The sequence below is a fragment of the Acomys minous genome, assembly GCF_964271855.1.
Source record: "Acomys minous genome assembly, chromosome: 16".
NCBI classification, from domain to species: Eukaryota; Metazoa; Chordata; class Mammalia; order Rodentia; family Muridae; genus Acomys; species Acomys minous.
Window position 1 is genome coordinate 69,877,076 of NC_140498.1, and position 20,699 is coordinate 69,897,774.

At 52.8% G+C, this 20,699-nt stretch overlaps 1 protein-coding gene across 2 annotated transcripts in view; it reads left to right on the forward strand.

Moving 5' to 3' along the window:
* ADAP1 (ArfGAP with dual PH domains 1) overlaps positions 1-20,699 on the forward strand; it is a 58,574-nt gene that overhangs the window by 23,308 nt on the left and 14,567 nt on the right. For both annotated transcript variants that reach the window (XM_084764268.1, XM_084764269.1), the window contains exons 3-4: positions 3,980-4,071; positions 14,315-14,397. In XM_084764268.1, coding sequence (XP_084620394.1) covers positions 3,980-4,071; positions 14,315-14,397 — 175 coding nt within the window. The remainder of the gene's footprint in view (positions 1-3,979; positions 4,072-14,314; positions 14,398-20,699) is intronic.

Below are 20,699 nucleotides of genomic sequence, written 5' to 3' on the forward strand. Positions count from 1 at the left end.
CATGAGACCCAGTCTCTGAGAACCAAACAACTAAAAGAACACTTAGAACGCTGTCCAAGCCTTGAGATGTGAAAGAGTACACTGCAGAGAGTGCATGACAAAAAGAGAGTACCAGCCTCTGATGAGTAAAAAAATTGCTTTAGTGGGGCGGTGGTGGCACACACCTTTAATCCCAGCACTTGGGAGGCAGAGGCAGGTGGATCACTGTGAGTTCGAGTCCAGCCTGGTCTACAAAGGGATTCCAGGACAGCCAGGGCTACACAGAGAAACCCTGTCTCAAAAAAGCAAAACAAAACAAAAACAAAAACAAAAACAAAAAATGTTGTTTTCTAGCTGAGCTTGGTGGCACACCCCTTTAATCCCAACACATGGGAGGAAAAAAAAGTTACTTTCTGTGGCCAGTGCAATGATATGGCAGGTTTAAAGATTTATTATATATGCAGTGCTCTGTCTACATGTACATCTGCATGCCAGAGGAATGCCTCTGATCACATTATAGATGGTTGTGAGCCACCGTGTGGTTGTTGGGAATTGAACTCAGAACCTCTGAAAGGGCAGTCAGTGCTCTTAACCTCTGTGCCACTCTCCAGCATGGTATGACTGGTTTAAAAAAAAAAAAGGCACTGGCTAGCCGGGCATAGTGGCGCACGCCTTTAAGCCCAGCACTCAGGAGGCAGAGGCAGGTGGATCGCTGTGAGTTCGAGGCCAGCCTGGACTACAAAGTGAATCCAGGAGAGCCAAGGCTAACACAGAGAGACCCTGCCTTGAAAACCCTAAATAAATAAATAAATAAATAAAAAACCAAAACCCAAAAAACTAAACAAGAGGCACTAGTTGTGAAGCCTGATACCATGAGTTCAGTCTGTGAGTTTAATCTCTGAAGCCCACACAGTGGAAAGAGAAAACTGACTCCTGCAGGCTGGCCTCTGACTTCCACAGGTGTGCTGTGACACACGCGCATGCGCACACACAGTAAATAAACGCACACAGAATTAAATGTAATTGAACATGGTGGTGCACGCCTTTGATCCCACCACTTGGGAAGCAGAGGCCGGCAGACTTCAAGGCCAGACCTATTTACATAACAAGCTCCAGGCCAGTCAGTTTAACCATAGGAAAACCCTGACCTTTATCTATCTATCTTCTATCTATCTATCTATCTATCTATCTATCTATCTATCTATCTACCTATCTACTTATTTTTATTGTTTTTTCCTGAGATGGGGTTTCTCTGTGTAGTCTTGGCTATCCTAGACTCTGTAGACCCGGCTGACCTTGAACTCACAGAGATCCACCTGCCTCTGCCTCCCGAGTGCTGGAATTAAAGGGATGTGACACCACACCCGGCTCGACTCTGACTTAAAAAGTGAAGTAAAGTAAAATAAATAGACATAACAGAAATGTGTTTTCTTTAGACAGGATCTTGCTGTAGCCCATGCTGGCCTGATACTTACAGTTTTCCTATCCCCCACCCTTAGAACAGTCGGGATGACTGGCATGCACCCCTGAGCCTGCTATTAAGTGTGTGTGTGTTTTTTTAAAGATTTATTTATTATGTATACAGTGTTTTGCCTGCATGTACACATGCACACCAGAAGAGGACAATAGATCACATTATAGATGGTTGTGAGCCACCATGTGGTTGCTGGGAATTGAACTCAGGACCTCTGGAAGAGCAGCCAGTGCTCTTAACCTCTGAGCCATCTTTCCAGCCCTATTAAGTGTGTTTTAAATATTTGCTACCATTGTGCACAGGGCACGTTCACCAGGTTCAGCTGAGCACTGATGAAGTGAGAGTCCCGTCCCCCCAACACTCCTCCCCCCCCCCCGACTTTGGCCTCTCACCTCCTCCTCACCCCAAGAGCCACCAGGGACCAGTGTTTTGTGTCTCTTTGGAGAGGCGTGTGCCTGTTTGAGCATGCATGTGTCTCTAACCCCAACACGGGGACTATTTCATGTTTCCTGTATTCCACCATGATCTCTAGACTATGTGGGCCACTATGGCATTGCTCACACCCCTCTGGATGCGCTCGCGCGCACACACACACACACACACACACACACACACACACACACACACACATACACACACACTTTTTTTTTTAGATAGAGGGTCTCATGTAGCCCAGGCTGGCTCTAGCTCACTATGTAGCCAAGGATGACCTTAAACTCTAGATCTTCTTGCCTCCACCTCTGACTGCTGAGGTTACCTAGGCAACAGCAAGTCTTTCTTCACTTTCTCTTTCTTTCTTTCTTTTTTTTTTTCCAGACCTAGTCGCTCTCTATAGCCCAGAGCAGTCTTGCACTCAGGATCCTCCTGCCTCAGCCTCCTGAGTAAGCCTCAGGATGCTCTTAGTCCTTTCTCTCTGTCATCATTGTGTCCTCCCGGCTGCTTCAGTTGACATTTGTGCTTCTGGAAACTCCTTGGTGGCCTAAATTCTTCGAGGTGGAGGTGGAAGGTCAGAGGCTAGGCAGCTTGGCAGCTTGTGAAAGACTTGCCAGTCCCCACCATAGCTGCTTACAGGGTTCCAGCAACACTGGAGGAGGCAGGTGCTCTTCCACTGAGCCACACCCCAGCCCCTCACTGGGAGATTCTAGGCAGAGGCTCTACCACTGAGCCACACCAGCCCCTCACTGGGGGATTCTAGGCAGGGGCTCTACCACTGAGCCACACCCCAGCCCCTCACTGGGGGATTCTAGGCAGGGGCTCTACCACTGAGCCACACCCAGCCCCTCACTGGGGGATTCTAGGCAGGTGCTCTACCACTGAGCCACACCCCAGCCCCTCACTGGGGGATTCTAGGCAGATGCTCTACCACTGAACCACACCCCCAGCCCCTCACTGGGGGATTCTAGGCAGGTGCTCTACCACTGAGCCACACCCCAGCCCCTCACTGGGGGATTCTAAGCAGGGGCTCTTCCACTGAGCCACATCCCAGCCCCTCACTGGAGGATTCTAGGCAGGTGCTCTACCACTGAGCCACACCCCAGCCCCTCACTGGGGGATTCTAACACTGAGCCACGCCCCCAGCTGACCCTTGGCCCAAGCTGACTGGACCATGTGGGCAATCTTCCCAGGGAGGCTGGGAATTCCCTCATCGTGAGCTGAAGGACCCGAGAGAGTTTTCTCACCTCAGCCTTCTCTTTGCTTGCTTGGTGGCCTCGCAGTCTTCACTGCTTTCACCATCTTGGGGTTTCTTGACGTGTTCAGGAAACTCAACCACTGAGAAGCAAGCTCAGAGGGTGTCTTGGTTTTACTCATGGTGGGTTTGGTCATGGAAAATTTTTTTTTTTTTTAAATCTTGGCTTAGTCAAACTGTTCAAAAATTTTTTGTTGTTGTGGTTTACAGCATACTCAGATAGACTCGAGAGCTGGCTGTTTGCCGCTTCGTGTACATGTGTGTGTGCGGGTGCAAGTGTGTGTGGCGGGCAGAGGACAACCTTCAGGAGTTGGTCCTCTCTATAGTCTAGGTCCCAAGGATCTAACTCAGGTTTTTAAGCTTGGTGACACTGGGCCTCATCATTGGTCCCCAAATTTAGTTTATTATATTATTGTGTGTGCAAAAGTGTGTGTGATGTGTGAATACGCGATGGCACGTGCATGCCACGGTGTGCATGTGGTGATCGGAGGATAACTTGGAGGATTCAGTTCGCTTTCTTCCACCAGGGGGTCCTAAGGATCAAAGCTGGGTCCTCTGGTTTGTGTGGAAAGCGTTTTAACCTACTGAGCTACATCACTGGCCCCTCAGGGGTTTTTCTTTAGGGTGCCCCTCTATAGACTGCCCTTCCCTGCTCCCTGGGAGCCCATGTCTCTGAGACAGGAGGGTTCCAGGCGTCCTATCCCAAGGACTGGCTAAGCTCTCAACATCCTGGAGTCAGATGACCTTGTAGTCTTACTAAGCAGCCACCACTGTCCCTGGATCTGGGGGCTCCCTGGCTCTGACCCTCCCGCCCCCCCCCCCTTCCCGGTCTCTTGCAGTTCATGGCATCCCACGGGAACGAAGCCGCCAGAGCCACATTCGAGTCCAAAGTACCGCCCTTCTACTACCGGCCTACGTTCTCCGATTGTCAGTGAGTACACAAAGGGCTCTGTCAGGGCGCTGGTAAACATCCCTGGTCCTGGCCCCGGGTGGCACTGGGCGGGTCTAGGGGGGCAGGCAGTGGGAGCTGTGACTTTGAGTATTTGGAGAAAGCTATGGCACAGGTCCTCAGGAGCCTGGGCTGTCTCCACTGCCTGGCCTCTATCTGTGTGTGTGTGTGTGTGTGTGTGTGTGTGTGTGTACGCGTGCGCATCTCTATGTATGTATGTATGTATGTATATGTATCTATCTGTCTATGTATCTACGTATCTATCTATGTTTGTTTTTCTTTCATGGAAGGGTCTTGATCTGTATGTAGCCCAGGCTAGCCTGAAACTCCTCATCCTCCTGCCCTCCTTGAGTACTAGAAACAGGCATGAACCATCACCCTGGCGTTACTGCTTGTAGCTTCTGAGTGCACCTGAGTGCGCTGGGGGCCATCAGAGGCTCTCCTTGGAGTCTTAAGTGGGTCTTGGGGACCTTATGGCTGCTCCTAGTGGCCTGGGTGGAGGATGTGAAGATGGAAGTGACCTGGTGAGACCAGCCACCTGCTATCGAGAAACTGCAGGAAGAGAGACAAAGGGGCTATTTGCCTACTTTCTCTCAGCCTCGGCTTCCTCATCTTCCCAAGCTTAGCAGGGACAGTGACAAAGACAGTGATCATAAGGCAGTGGCAGCTGTGGCCTTGATCCTCCCTCCCTCTCTCCTAGGCTCAGCCCCAGCTCTCTGTGTAAGCCCCCTCTGCCTGGCATGTGTGAGGGGATGGGGAGCTGTATCCCCACCCCACCCCGCCCCGCCCCGGCCCTCACCTGGGATATATCTCCATGGATCCCCTTTCCAGCTCTGTCTGGCCCTGTCTCCAGCTCCCAGGGCTTGGCTGTGTATAGTACCTCAGTCTCCCTGAGCTGGGGGGCCCTTTAGAGTCACAGTTCTTTGATTCTTCACTGACTTTTCTATTGGTCTCAGGGCCTCTTCAGGGCAGGGCATCCCACCACGTCTGTCTTCTGGGTGCCTGGCACAAACAGCCACCCCTGAGGGTTCAGGAAGTAAGCCTAGCCACTGGGGCAGCTGTGCGCACCCGGGTGCCTGGGTGCTGACTGCCACACTGGCCATCTCTCCCTTTTTCAACCCCTGGACAGCCTCTGGGCCTGGCCTTCCCTGTCTGTCTTTCCCCCAGCAGAGCACACAGTAGCTCACTGTATTCTCTAAGCAGAGTGAGACTGAGGTCAGGCATGACCCACGGTTGTACTGCCGCAGAGACCCAACGTGTAGGCACAGGCCCTTCACTCCGCCCACAGTAGCCCCTGATGAGAGACTCTGGGACCCAGAGTGGTTGAGAGAGCTCCTGGAGGACAAAGGGGGCAGGAATCCACACTGGAAATCCCCATTCTGTGGGCAGGCAGAGGCCACCCTGACTTAGGTCAGAGAGAGGCCAGCTTTGGGCCAGCTGAATGGCTGTGCAAGGGGCATGCCCTTCTGGATCTTTCCAGGAGACACTTTCCCTTTCGTAGAAACAGGGTGAGGACCCCTCTGACCCCTCCGAAGCTCCCTCTGCCCTCTGCCCTCTGCCCCCTCATTCCCAGGCCTGGTGTGGTTTCGGTCTGGCTCCACCTGAGCCCCACCCACATTTGTGTTTGCTCAGCGTTTTTTTTTTCTCTTGGATTGACTCACTTTGTAAACCCAAGGTCACCCAACACACCCCAGTAGAGGAACCTCCAAGCACTTGGCATGGGGTGGGGGGTGGGGGTGCGGGAGGCTGCTGCTCCTCAGTGAGGTTCCCAGAGTCACCTCTGCAACCCTGACTAGGCGGTCACAGCAGCCTGCACCCCCTCCCCATGTGCCCCTGGAAGAGCTGGCAGGGACAATGGCTGCCCCGGGGTTCGGTCGTTCCTGTGTAAGGTTTCGCAGGGTCTGACCCGAGGCAGTGAGAGAAGAGGGGATCTCCTTGAATCTGTAGGAGAGAGGATGCTGGGGAGGGGAGAAGGGAAGAAGCTGCAGGGCAGTAGGCGAAGGGGAGGGGAGGGTCACAGTCCTGATTTCCTGATTGCAGGGGAGAGGCGGGGGGTGTGTCTGGGGAACAGGGACTTAGACGCCAGAGATGAGGGAGGAAGGCGAAGGGTGGAGGAGAAGGAAGGAAGGTGTGGGAGGAGGGGGGAAGGAAGAAGAGAAAGGAAAGGGCAAGGTGTGTGAGGAGAGGGAGGAGGGAGCTGAGAGAGGAGGAAAGGAAGGAGAGGAGGGGGAAGCAGAGGTGCGGGGAGAGGGGAGGAGGAGGCGGAGGAAGGGGAGAGGGGTAGCGAGAGGGAAGGAAGGAGAAGGAGGCAGGAGAGGGACAAAGCGGGAGGAAAGGAAAGAGGGGGAGGAGGAGGGGGAGGACTCTGAAGAGAGAGGGGAGGGTGAGGAGAGAGAGAAAGGGGAGGAGGGGGGAGGAAAAGACAGGAGCGTTAGGAGAAAAAAGGAAGAAAGGGGGGAGGAGGGAGAGACGGCAGGAGGGAGGGTCACTGGGCCATGTGCCAAGGGTCCGGTGTGGACCCTTCCACCATTCTGTGAAGAGAAGCTGGATGTGCGAGGTGACAGGCGACCCCATCTGCATTTCTGCACCGTCAGTAAACACTCAAGAGTGCCATCTTTTGGCATCTCACCAGAGAGAGTCTCCTGAGCGAGAAGGCAGAGAGCATGCCCTGCTGAGCCTCAGGCCCTATTGCCCTACCCCATGCATTCACCCCTACATGGGCTGTCCCAGGGATGGGGTGGGTGGGTGGAGCAAATCTAGCCCTCATCTATAGGGATCTGACCCCAACCTGCCAGTTTCGCAGTACAGGTCAGGAACCCCCGTGTTGTAACCAGCTATTCTGAGGTCTGGTTTCTGTCAGTCACCAACTGCTCTGTGGTCAGGGTCATTTGCATTTCTGCTGCCATCACTTCCTGGCCTCAGCTGAAATGGTCCACGCTGGCTCAGGAAGGTTACCTGGCAAAACCTTTCTACCTGGTGCTGGCCTCCACCCTTCCCACTGACTGAGCATCCCAGCCCCCGCCCTCCCCACTGACTGAGCGTCCTAAACTGAGCCTCTTAGGTCTTGATACCATTGAACCAGAGGTGGTATATGAGTCCTTGTACAAACTGTGGGTGGGAGCCAGGTATGGTGGCGCACGCCTTTAATCCCAGCACTCGGGAGGCAGAGGCAAGCGGATCGCTGTGAGTTCGAGGCCAGCCTGGTCTACAAAGCGAGTCCAGGGCAGCCAAGGCTAACACAGAGAAACCGTCTCAAAAAAACAAACAAAAAAACAAACAAAAAACTTAACTGTGGGTGCGGTGACAAGAGGCCATGCCATGCGTAAGCCTCTGTGAAGTGTGACACGTGTGTGATATGTACAATATGATGGGCGGCCGAGGTCATCACTGGCTCAGGGAGACTGTGCATAAAGTGCAGGGCTCACGCAGTAAATCATTGAGGACATCTGACCACAGATCACCTTTGAGGACAGCGTGTGACTGGGATGTGACTCTCAAGAACAGCAAGCTGGAGTGGAGATGCCTGTGTGTAAACTGTTGAGTGCTGGGTAGCTGTTTGGGGGGGGGGTACCATGGGCTGGCATGATCTAGTGCGAGAATGAAGCCTTGAGCTCTGTCTAGCCTCAGGGCCTGTCCGAGCAGGTTCTGGGCAGTCAGCATGTCCCAGCTACAGCCTTGGTCTGCCTCTTCCCAGTTCAGGAGGACACATGGTGGCTTTGGAGATAGAGCTGCATCTCGCGTTGCTCCGGAGGTGTAGGTCTCAAGACGTGTGGCCTTCTGCTGATGGGAGTTTCAAAGGAAGGCCCCTTTCCTGGGCCAGCCAGGGGAGGTTATTCTGTGCCTTCAAACTGTGTCCCTGATAAGCTAGGACAGAGGTCCAGGTGTGCCCAGGGTGACTCCACCTGTCCTTTTTTCCTGGGGCTCTGAACCAGGAGCTTAGTAGAGGGTCCCATGATATGTGTTATCCCCGGAGACACGCTAGCTGTGATTGCTCCGCGTGCTCTTGAATTCTGATCTCAATGTCAGTAGGCACACTGCTGTCCTCTGACACTTTCGTGTGAAACGAGATCCTCTTTCCGTGTGGGCTGAGATGGAGCCACACGCTGGGGAAAACCAGTGGCCACAGTGAAATCCTCGGCTTCCCCAACAGTGTCCCCCAGCACCCAGGCAGTGTTCTGCGGCAGCTTCCTCGAACCCCCAATGGGAACCATGGAAGTGAGAGTAGCAGGGACCCAGGGGTATTGCTGTGGCTGAGTGCTTACCTAGCGAGCTGGGTCCAATGCCGAACATCTAGAAAATTAAAAAGAATTCACTCCAGCTCGGGACATGGCTCAGGGGTTAAGAGGCCATGAGTTCAATTCCCAGCAACCACATGGTGGTTCACAACCATGTTATGAGATCTGGTGCCCTCTTCTGGCCAGCAGGTGTACATGCAGGGCAAAACACTATATACATAACAAATGAATCTTTTTTTTTAAATAAATAAATCTTTTTTTTTTTTAAAGAAAGAACTAAGGGCTGTTTTGTTTTGTTTTTTAATCACTCTCCCAGCTCCTTCAGCTGCAAGCCTGAGATACAGATCAGCTCCTCCTGAGCTGCCCCTGTGCTCTAACACGGTCCCTCTGTGGGTGTCTGTGTCACCAGTTGTACTGCATTGGGCCAAAGGCCATAGGATGACCTCTCCTTGACGTGATTTGTCTAATCTGTTTGCAAGTGAAGCAGATTCATCGGTGCTGGGGTTCAGGACCATACCGTAAGACCTGGAGTTTGGTGGGAATTCAGCCACAACAGCCTCGTAATTCACACAGGTTGGCCCGCCTGGGATGGGTGGAGATAAGCTTAGGAAGTCCTTGCTGTGCTCCCAGAATAAAAAGGAACATGTGAGCTCCCTAGGCAGGTTGTTAAATAAGCAGAGCACCTGGGAAATGGGGCCCCTGTGTGTGTGTGCTTGTGCGCATGTGTTATTGAGAACACAATACAGAGCCTCATACATGCTGGGAAGACACACTTAGCCACATCTTTTGCCACTTAACTGGCAGATCATAAGTAAGCACTCACTGCTAGGCCGGACCTCAAACCACTCACTGGGGTGTTCTAGGCAGGTGTTCTACCACTGAGCCACACCCAGACCCTCACTGGGGGATTCTAGGCAGGTGCTCTGCCACTGAGCCACACCCCAGCCCCTCACTGGGGGATTCTAGGCAGGTGCTCTACCACTGAGCCACACCCCAGCCCCTCACTGGGGGATTCTAGGCAGGTGTTCTACCACTGAGTCACACCCCAGCCCCTCACTGGGGGATTCTAGGCAGGTGCTCTACCACTGAGCCACACCCCAGCCCCTCACTGGGGGATTCTAGGCAGGTGCTCTACCACTGAGCCACACCCCAGCCCCTCACTGGGGGATTCTAGGCAGGTGCTCTACCACTGAGCCACACACCCCCAGCCCCTCACTGGGGGATTCTAGGCAGGTGCTCTACCACTGAGCCACACCCCAGCCCCTCACTGGGGGATTCTAGGCAGGTGCTCTGGAGAAGGAATCTACGCAAGTGCCATTCCCAGTGTGTGCTCTACTTTCCAGCTGTGGTTTTTGACAATATATCCCTCTTCAAGGAGGGTTAGAGTTGGGAGGGGAACAAACGCTGGGGAAATGGGAGCTCAAAGGGATGCAAAGTCTTACTGGTCACCTCATTCATGAGGCAAGTTCAGGGCCTGGGTGGGATCTGTCCTAGGGATGTGAAAGTCTCCAAAGGTTGCTAGCAGCTAGGAGCTTCAGAGGGGGCCATGAGAGGAGACAAGCCCTCAGGTTCTGAGCAGGCCATCCCTGGCGGAGAAGTAGGGCTTTGTCCCCTCCTGAACCTGTACCCTGGGAAGTTGGATTAGTTACTTTTCTGTTGCTGTGACAGAACGCTGTCACCAAGGCAACTTATAAACAAAAGCGTTTAATTAAGCTTATGGTTCCAGAGGATTAGAGTTTCAGACAGAGTGAAGACTGCAATAGCACCTGAGAGCTTATATCTTGATCCACAAGCAGCAATTCCATCAACTGGGGACCAAGCATTCAAACATGAGCCTGTGGGAGCCATTCTCAGTCCCTCACTAGCCCCAGGCTCATGGCCATATCATAATGCAAAGTGTATTCAGTCCAGCTTCAAAAGTCCCCATAACTTTTCACATTCCCAACAACTTTTTATATCTTTTTGGTATATCGAGACAGGGTTTCTCTGTGTAGCCCTGGCTGTCCTAGACTCACCTTGTAGACCAGGCTGGCCTCGAACTCAGAGATCCACCTGCCTCTGCCTCCCAAGTGCTGGAACATTTTTTTTTTTGAGACAGGGTTTCTCTGTGTAGCCTAGCTTGGCTGTCCTGGACTCACTTTGTAGACCAGGCTGCTCTCGAACTCACAGAGATCTGCCTGCCTCTGCCTCCTGGAATGCTGGGATTAAAGGCGTGCGCCACCACGCCTGGCTTCAACATTTTCAGGTTCAAAGCCAGCATGTCTTCTGAGACTCAGGGCAATCTCTTAACTGTAAGCCCCTGTGCAATCAAAAGCACAGTGCACACTTCCAACAAACCATGGCACAGGCTACACATCACCATTCCAAAAGGGAGGAGGAATAGGGGCACAGTGAGGAAACAAAGGCCCAGAGCAGACCGCAACAGCGGGGCCCAGATCAGACCACCACAACAGCGGGGCCCAGAGCAGACCACAACAGCGGGGCCCAGAGCAGACCGCAACAGCGGGGCAAACTCCAAATCCTGTAGCTCCAGGTCTGATGCCCTTCCAGATTTGCCGACTCCCCCCCCCTTCCCCTCCCCTCTCCCGCTCCCCTTCCCCCCTCTCACTCGCACTCCTCCCCCCTCCCATCTTGCTCCCCCTAGCTCTCCCTCTCCCCGTCCCTGTCCCTCTTCCTCCTCTCTTAGGCTGGTTCCACTCCCTATCTGTAGCTCTCCTTGGCAGGTGTCCCACAGCTCTGGAATCTCCGACGTCATGGGGTCTCCGACACAATCCAGGTTCCATTTTCACCGCTTCGCAAGATGGCTTCTCAGGGCCTCCGTGCAGGGACTCCCCTGCCACACGCCGGCCGGGCTTCAGTAGCTATCCAAACCCATGGAAGAACATGGCCCAACCCCTTTACCAGTGTATCCTTCAGGATTCTAAAGCCAGAACCACATGGTCAGCACTGCCAGGTTCAGCAACCTGCTTGCCGAGAGCCCTGGCTCCCTTTGACTAATGTTTGCACCCGGTTTTTTATTGCTCTTTAGGAGCAGGACTTTTTTTTTCCCCCCTTCGAGACAAGGTCTCTCTGTGTTAGCCTTGGCTGTCCTGCATTCGCTTTGTAGACCAGGCTGGCCTCAAACTCACAGCAATCCACCGGCCTCTGCCTCCTGAGTGCTGGGATTAAAGGTATGCACCACGATGCCTGGCCCAAGTGAACTTTTTTTTTTAATAAAGAATTTAATTGGGCTTCTGGTTTCAGAAGTTTAGAGTTTATGATGGCAGAGCCAAGGCACAGTGGAAATCAGCTGGGGCAGCGCTGAGAGCTCTCGCCTCTTAATGTGCCTGCCAGCAGGAGGCAGAGAGCTAATTGGAAACCTACCCCTAATATCACATCTCCTCCAACAAGGCCACACCTCCTAATCCTTTCCAAACAGTTCCACCAACTGGGAACCAAGTATTCAAACATTCAAGCCTATGGGGGACATGTCCATTCAAGCCACCCCAGAGGTATACCGTCATGCATCGGTCCAGCCCTCTGGTGTCTCTGGATCCAGATACAGCAGCCAGCTGTGGTCCACCTCTGGATTTGTTTCAGGTTGAAAGGATTCGCCAGGCCAGGCATGGTGGTGCATGCCTTTAATCCCAGCACTCAGGAGGCAGAGGCAGGTGGATCTCTGTGAGTTTGAGGCCAGCCTGGTCTACAAAGTGAGTCTAAGACAGCCAGGGCTACAAAGAGAAACTGTGTGTGTGTGTGTGTGTGTGTGTGTGTGTCTGTCTGTCTGTCTGTCTGTCTGTCTGTCTGTCTCTGTGTGTTCATGCACGTAGTAGCCAGAGGGAAACCTTGGCACTGTCCACTTTATTTCTTGAGATGGAGTTTCTTGCTGTCCTGGAATCAACAGTTCCACTAGGCTGACTGGGCCTGTCTTCTAGCACCTCATGCTGGGATTCCAGGGATATACCTGGCTTTTTAAGGTGGCTGCTGGGGCTTGAACTCATGCTTGCAAGGCAAGGACTTTACCTACTGAGCCGTCTCCCTGGTCCTCCATGTTTCTGAGAACTATCGCCCTTGTATCGGCTGGGAGACCACTTTCAAGGCCTGACTCGTGAGGCTAGTGAAAGGTAGTGAAGGCAGGAGACAGGTGTGGGGGTGTGGCTGAGCCATCCATCCACCCAGGAAAGCCAAGATGGTACCTGCTGTGAGCTTGGGAACTCACCTTCACACAGCCAGATAAGAGAAGATTCCATGAGGGGCTGGGGTGGGGGGAAGGGATGGTCACAGTCACCGTACTTCAGGCCTCTGTGAGGGGATGCCCAGCTTGACAATGGGAAGTCCCACATGGGAGCCAAGGCTTGAGAAGGTGGAGATGTGGCCCAAACCACAGGGGATCACATGGCATCCCAGTTTCATTTCTGTTGCTGTGATAAAAATACCCTGACAGAAAACAACTTATGGGAGAAACGGGTCTGTCTGGTGTGCCAGCTGATTTTTTTTCTCTTTCCTTTTTTTTTTTTTTTGGTTTTGTTTTGTTTTGTTTTTTCAAGACAGGGTTTCTCTGTGTAGCCTTGGCTGTCCTGGACTCACTTTGTGGGCTAGGCTGGCCTCGAACTCCCAGAGATCCACCTGCCTCTGCCTCCCGAGTGCTGGGATTAAAGGCGTGCTCCACCATGCCCGGCTCCCAGGTCATTTGTTTGTTTTTTGTTTTTGTTTATTCCAAGACAGGGTTTCTCTGTGTAACAGCCCTGGCTCTCCTGGAAGTCACTCTGTAGACCAGACTGGCCTCAAACTCACAGAGATCTGCCTGCCTCTGCCCCCAGAGTGTTGGGATTAAAAGTGTGCGCCACAACCACCCAGCTTTTTTTTTTTTAATGTCAATCTGACACAAGCTAGAGCCATTTGTGAGGAGAGAACATCAGTTAAGAAAGATAGGGCTATAGGCAAGCCTATAGGGCATTTTCTTAGTGATTGAGGTGGGAGGACCAGCCCATTGTGAGGCCACTTGGGGTCCTGAGTTCTGAAGAAAGCAGGCTGAGCTGGGCATGGTGGTGCACGCCTTTAATCCCAGCACTTGGGAGGCAGAGGCAGGCAGAACGTTGTGAGTTTGAGGCCAGCCTGGTCTACAAAGAGAGTTCCAGTATAGGCAGGGCTATTATACAGAGAAACTCCGACTCAAAACAAAACAAAAAAGAAAGAAAAAGAAATGAAGGAAGGAAGGCCAGGTCACAGGCCATCAGAGCACAGAAGTCACAATGACAAGAGCTCAGAGCAGTTAGTCACATATGCCAACACTGTCAAGAGCAGACAGAAATGGATGCACGAAGGCTCACTTGCTCTCAGCTTGATTGCTCCTGTCTTACACAGCTGAGGACCTCCTGCCTAGGGAGTGGTATCGCCCACAGTGGGCTGGGTCTTCGAGCAGCAGTTAACCATCAAGACAGGCCCCCCCCCAACCGACACACTCACAGGCCAACCTGATCTAGACAAGCCCTGAATGAAGACTTTTTTTCTCAGGTGATTCTAGGTGTGTCCTGTTGACAATGAGAAAAACTAACCATCAGGCCAGCCTGGTCTACAAAGTGAGTCCAGGACAGCTAGGGCTACACAGAGAAACCCTGCCTCGAAAGAAAAAAAACCAACCAAAACCCCCCCCAAAAAAACAAACAACAACAACAAAACACTAACCATCACACAGGATCAGAACCAAGTAAGGGCCCTTGTGGGGGTGTTTCAGGTGAACAGACCCCAGGTTCCCCATCTGCCAACTTGACAGTTTTGGTGATGATGAGGCAAGATTTGGGGGACCAGCAGGGGCCAGGAGGGGTAGTAGGGACCCCTGAAAGTAGAATGGAGAGCATCCTATGTGAACAGTTGAAGCTGACAAGGGTAGCCGCCCATGCTGACCTCTGGCTCCTGAAAGCTAGTTATCAGGGATAGCCAGGACTATGGTGGCTCTCTGCATAGATAGTTGGGGGTCCACGTAGCCATCCGAGCCTCCTCTCTCTTTGTAGACTCCTACGCGAGCAGTGGATCCGTGCCAAGTATGAGAGGCAAGAATTCCTTCACGTGGAGAAGCAGGAGCCATACTCCGCAGGTGAGCCGCGCCCTTCCCAGTGTCTCAGACTGGCTCAGTGTTCCACACCTGTGGTAGTGTCCGCCTGTGGAGGTCGCGGGTCTGAGACCATCTTCTCCCCTTGAGGGGCCTCAGGAGGGCTGTGGGCTTATGTGGGGAGACAGAAGGGACTGCTGTGGGCCAGACTGCCCACACTGGCAGAGAAGACAGCTGAGTCAGTGGCCACTGCCTGCCCGATGCTATTGGTTCCACTGGGTTCTGGGGCTTTGTAAAGAGGGTGTGATGGGACCATGTTGCAGAGAGCGGGGTTATCAGAGTTCTGGGGTTCATCTCTCAATCACTCACTTGGTTGGTGGGTTACCCAGTAGTACGACCTTATTTATTAAATGTGTGTCATCTAACCTCTTGCATTCTTCCGTGGGTCCTCCAGCCTGAGATGGCTGGGCGCCATCTTGATGCCTGTGTATTTGGTATGTAGTAGGCATCTTGTTCCCTAGACAGCTCTACACGTCTCAAGTAGTTCCTGTCTGTCTTAGTTAGGGTTTTTATTACTGTGAAGGTTTGTTTTTGAGACAGGGTTTCTCTGTGTTAGCCTTGGCTGTCCTGAATTCACTTTGTAGACCAGGCTGGCCTTGAACTCATGGCGTCCTCTTGCCTCTGCCTCCCAGGTGCTGGGATTAAATGCATGTGCCACCACGCCCGGCTCCGGTGTGGCCCAGATTTAAGGTGGATCTTCTCACCTTAAAAGGTTTGGATTTAGGGCGGGTCTTCCGATCTTTGAATAATCCAGTGAGGAACAATCCCTCTCTGGTGCCCTCAGCATCTTGGAATTTGGTTAATTCCAGATGCAGTCAGGTGGACAATCAGGAATAGCACCGCAGGGATCTTTGATGCAAGCATAGTTCCCTGCTTGCACAACCTGTATCCACCTGGGGTACAGGCGACACTAAGCAGCAGGCTGCCGTGTGTCATAACAGTTCCCTCACCCTTTGGTGTCCTCCACAGAGGAGTGGGGGGACAGCAGTGGAGCCCCGAGCACGGGTGTCCACAGTGGAACTGCTGGGTAGCCACGAGGCAGAAGTTCCCTGGTGGCTGTCACCTAGGAGTGGAAAAATCTCACAGCCCCATCCAGACAGAGTGGTGTCAGTCACGGTGAGGGGTGGGGCAATGGCGTGCCACAAGAATGAGAGGTTTGACAATCCTGTGCCGTCACAAGCTCTCTTTTGGGGCGAGCAGAATGTTCTAGAAATAAAGGTGTGGATCCTACAATGACACACCCATGATGGAATTGGCGAATTGAACGTCAGTGGGAAGGAATGAGTTCTGGCCCTGTCAGCCAGAAGGCAGAGCAGCTGTGTGCAGGAGGGTTCCCATTGCTTGCTGGCTCAGACCCTCCTCTCACGCCCCCATCCCCCCCCCCAACTCTCCCACTCCCACCCCTCACCACCACCAAAGTCTCTTAACCATCTCTCCAAGGCTCTGTCTGATTCCATCCTTTTGTGTCACCTAGAACAAGCGAATTGTGAGCAAGGCTACGTGGGAGTTTTCCCCTTCCCTCTCCATACCGGTCCATCCAAAAGCCATCTGCCCCTTCCTTTGCTCTAGAGGTGGACCCTTGGCCTCCCAGCAGCGAGGCCAAGAGGATGCTGTGTGTGGCAGTGGGAACCTTCCCCCACCCTCACCACAGAGGGTCGGGCCCAGCCCCCCTCCCCTGGCTCACTCCCGACCCACTCAGTGCGCGGCCCACGTGGCCTCGATGCAATCTCTCCATCACCTGGTAACGCTGCAGGGTCTCTGAAAGGGACCGAGCGCGAGTCAGCCCCATGTGCTTCCTCCTCATTGTGTTTGTTTGTTTTGAGACAGAGTCTCCATGTGTCTGTAGCCTTGGATGGTCTGAGACTCAGACATGTCTGCCAGCTTCTGTGCAGAAGCTGGCACTGAAGGGTGCGGGCTATCCCGCCCTCCCGCCTGAGCAGTTTATAACAGCGAATTACCTGATGTCAGGTGATGTGGGCTAAACGGTGGACATGTCTCTGCATATATCGCCTCTGCTGTTATCAGTACCCTCTGGTTTTATTTATTTATTCATTTATTTTGGTTTTTCGAGACAGGGTTTCTCTGTGTAGCCTTGGCTGTCCTGGACTTACTTTGTAGACCGGGCTGGCCTCGAACTCACAGTCATCCACCTGCCTCTGCCTCCCGAGTGTTGGGATTAAAGGTGTGCGCCACCACGCCCTCTGGTTTTAATCAACAGGGACTCGGCTCAACAGGGAGAATGGATAGGTTCACATAAGTGTTGCTGCGACAGGCACAACTTGATCTAAGTGTCTAAGCAGCGATGTCAGACTTGACTTTGGTGCCTCTGCCTTCTGCTTCTGCTTTTCTGGACTAATGTCTGAACCCTCCAGGGGCAGTTTTGCTCTAACTGGCCCAAATTTGACCTCTTGTTCCCAAGGGCTCGGAGGAGGGGAAGAACAGAGTGCATAGAGCAGGAAGTCTTATCTCATTGGTCAGACTGGCCTGACTATGTGTTTGCCTGTCATGACTGAGGAGATGGGGGTGCCCAGGTCACATGCTTGTTTCTGGAACCAGGCTGGTCCTGGCAGAATGGAGATCTGGATTCTAGAAGTGGGGTGCACGCAGGCCACAGAACCAAGGCGAGCTGGAGGACTAGCAGGCACCCTGCAGCTGGTTCGGTCTTGGTGCCAAGTACTAAGGTTCACTGAGAGCCTGGGAATCTCCAGGTTGTACATAGGGCTGAGGAGATGGTGACATCATGGTCACTCAGGGTCTCCCCAGGCTAGGTCCACTCAGGATCCTGTTAGCACTAGGCATGGCAGAGAAGCCCTCAGGAGGACAAAGGAGGATTGTAAATTCAAGGCCAGCCTGGGCTACAGTGTTATAAATAAAGCAAGGATGGGGATGGGGAGAGATGGCTCAGCCAAAAAGTGTTTCCTTTCCAAGCATGAGGAGATGAGTTCAATCCCCAGAACCCACATTAAAAAAAAAAGGGGGGGGGCTGGAGAGATGGCTCAGCGGTTAAGAGTACTGACTGCTCTTCCAAAAGACCCAGGTTCAATTCTCAGCACCCACATGGCAGCTCACAACTGTCTGTAACTCCAAGATATGACACCCTCATACAGACAGACATACATGCAGGCAAAACACAAATGCACATACAATAAAAATAAATTATTTTACAAAAAAAGCAGGTCTGGTTTAGTGGTTAAGAGCACTTGCTGCTTATTCAGAGGATTAGAGTTCGGTTCCCAGCACTATTATTGGGCGGCTGACAACTGCCTGTAACTCCAGCTCCAGGGCCTCCAACACTCTCTTCTGGACTCTCCAGGCACCTACACACACACACACACACACACACACACACACACACACACACGTGGTATGCATGTGCACACCCTCACACAAACACGTGCACACCGGGCTCTGAAGACTCAGTTCAGCCATGGCAGTCCCGTACGCTAGGCCTGGCCAGGCAGCATGGCCCTTGAGACCACTGTGTGCGCCCCTCATCTCAGCAGGGGCCGGAGGGGGTGGGTTGCTGGCAGAATGGGGGGGGCGCAGAATTCAGCAGTGAGGAGCCTGACTAAGGGACCAAGGAGCAGAAGGAAGACCAGGGGAAAATGTATTTCCTCAGCCTATGCTCTGGGCTATGGCTAGCACCATCAGCTGAGGAGGGGGCAGGAGGTGGCATCTTTTGTCTGGGGCCAGACACCGCCATCTAAATGAGGGTCTGATGACTCTCTGAAGGAGAAATAACACAGTGGGCAGCCTCCCCCACTTGGGCTTCTTCGTCCTCTTATGCCCCTGCACTCCCAGCAGCACTCCTGACTCCAGCAGGGCTCATCGATAGGAACCCCAAGGAACAGGATCACTTCTGTTGGAAAGAGGTTCTGGGTTTTGGAGATAGGATCTCTATGTGACCCACACGGGTCTGGGAGCCTGCACTGGTCTCTAACACACTATTGTGGCTCAGCCTCCCCAACCCTGGAATTATAGGCATGTACCAACCTCTAGGACTGTTCCCTTTTCTTTCTTTCTTTCTTTCTTTCTTTCTTTCTTTCTTTCTTTCATTTTCTTTCTTTCTTCTTCCTCCTCTTTTTTTTTTGGTTTTTCTTTTTTCTTTTTCTTTTTTAAGATTTATTTATTTATTATGCATACAGTGTACATTTACATGCCAGAAGAAGGCATCAGATTTCATTATAGATGTTTGTGAGCCACCATGTGGTTGCTGGGAATTGAACTCAGGACCTCTGGAAGAGCAGACAGTGCTCTTAACCTCTGAGCCATCTCTCCAGCCCTCCTTTCTTTGGTTTTTCAAGACTGGGTTTCTCTGTGTAGCCTTGGATGTCCTAGACTTGCTCTGTTGACCAGGGTGGCCTTGAACTCACAGAGATCCACTTGCCTCTGCCTCCCAAGTGCTGGGATTACAGGCATGCGGTACCATGCCTGGTTCCTGTTTCTTTAAAGAGCTTCTTAGATCTCTGTGAGTTCAAGGCCAGGACCTTGGATCTACAAAGCAAATCCAGGACAGCTGAGGTTACACAAAGAATCCCTGTCTCGAAAAACCAAAAAGAAGAAAAAAGAAAGAAAGAAAGAAAGAAAGAAAGAAAGAAAGAAAGAAAGAAAAAGAAACAACTCAAATCAAAACAAAAAAGAGCTTCACACTATGAGCTGCCATCCTTCCTGCCCCACCACACTCTGAGATCTAAGGGGTAGAAGTTGGTGTGTGTGTGTGTGTGTGTGTGTGTGTGTGTGTGTGTGTGTGTGTGTTTGTGTGTGTGTCACAGTCAGGGTCTACCTTGCTTCTATCCATCCTCACACCATATGTCACCTCAAGGTTGTGTCCAGAAAAGCCAGGCTCAAGGACACAGCCCCCACACACAAGGACCTAGCAGACAGTGAGAAGGTCACTGGGACCCCCTGAGGACCCAGATGACCTGGAGCTGCTGTGTGCCCCAATATGCCTTCATCACATCCAACCTGCTCTTACAGTGACCTCTAGCACCAACTCATGTGCCCCCATGGCTTCCCATAGGGCAATGTGGCCTCAGGGTGGCTCTAATCAGTCATATTTCCCTATTTTCCTTTCTTTTTTCTCTGTTTTCCTTTCAGGGCTTGGACTGGAATCCAAGAGTGTTAAATAAATCCTCTACCACTGAACCACACCCCAGCCCCTCACTGGGGGATTCTAGGCAGGGCCTCTACCACTGAGCCACGCCCCAACCCCTCACTGGGGGATTCTAGGCAGGTGCTCTACCACTGAGTCACACCCCAGCCCCTCACTGGGGGATTCTAGGCAGGTGCTCTACTACTGAGCCATACCCCAGCCCCTCACTGGGGGATTCTAGGCAGGTGTTCTACCACTGAGCCACGCCCCAGCCCCTCACTGGGGGATTCTAGGCAGGTGCTCTACCACTGAGCCACACCCCAGCCCCTCACTGGGGGATTCTAGGCAGGTGCTCCACCACTGAGCCACACCCCAGCCCCTCACTGGGGGATTCTAGGCAGATGCTCTACCACTGAGCCACACCCCAGCCCCTCACTGGGGGATTCTAGGCAGATGCTCTACCACTGAGCCACACCCCAGCCCCTCACTGGGGGATTCTAGGCAGGGGCTCTACCACTGAGCCACACCCCAGCCCCTCACTGGGGGATTCTAGGCAGGTGCTCTATCACTGAGCCTCACCCCAGCCCCTCACTGGGGGATTCTAGGCAGGGGCTCTACCACTGAGCCACACCCCAGCCCCTCCCTGGGGGGTTCTAGGCAAGGTGTTTTACTCCCCCTCCACCAGCACCCAGCACTTCTGCCCCCTTCTCTTACCACACAGCCCTTTCTCACTCAGGGCAAAGACACTCCCCACATCCTATCCTTGGGAAATGCAGAAGTCCCCTCAGATGGAGAAAGGGGAAATGTGGGGCCCCAAAAGAAGTGAGGCCGGGACTCTTTAGAGGAGTGGCCCCGAGCCTGCCCAGAATGAACCGGAACTGTGGGTTCCAAGGGCCTGTCTCCTAGATGCCTGTGAGCATGCACAGACAAGGAGGCCTGGATAGTTACTGGAGCCTGAGAAGCATCTAGCTGAAGGATGATGAAGCAGCCAGCTGAGGACAGAGGTCACATGTCACCTGCTCAGGGCACTCTGCTGCCTCCATAACTCAAGAGGGGCCCTAGACAGAGGAGTTTGTATCTGGTTTTCCTTAGGGTCTCATGGCGAGCTGGCATAACTCAAGACTTAGTGCACTGGGGTTCAGAGAGGTGGATGACAGGATGATGACATCCAAGCTGGAGATCAAGGGATATCCTG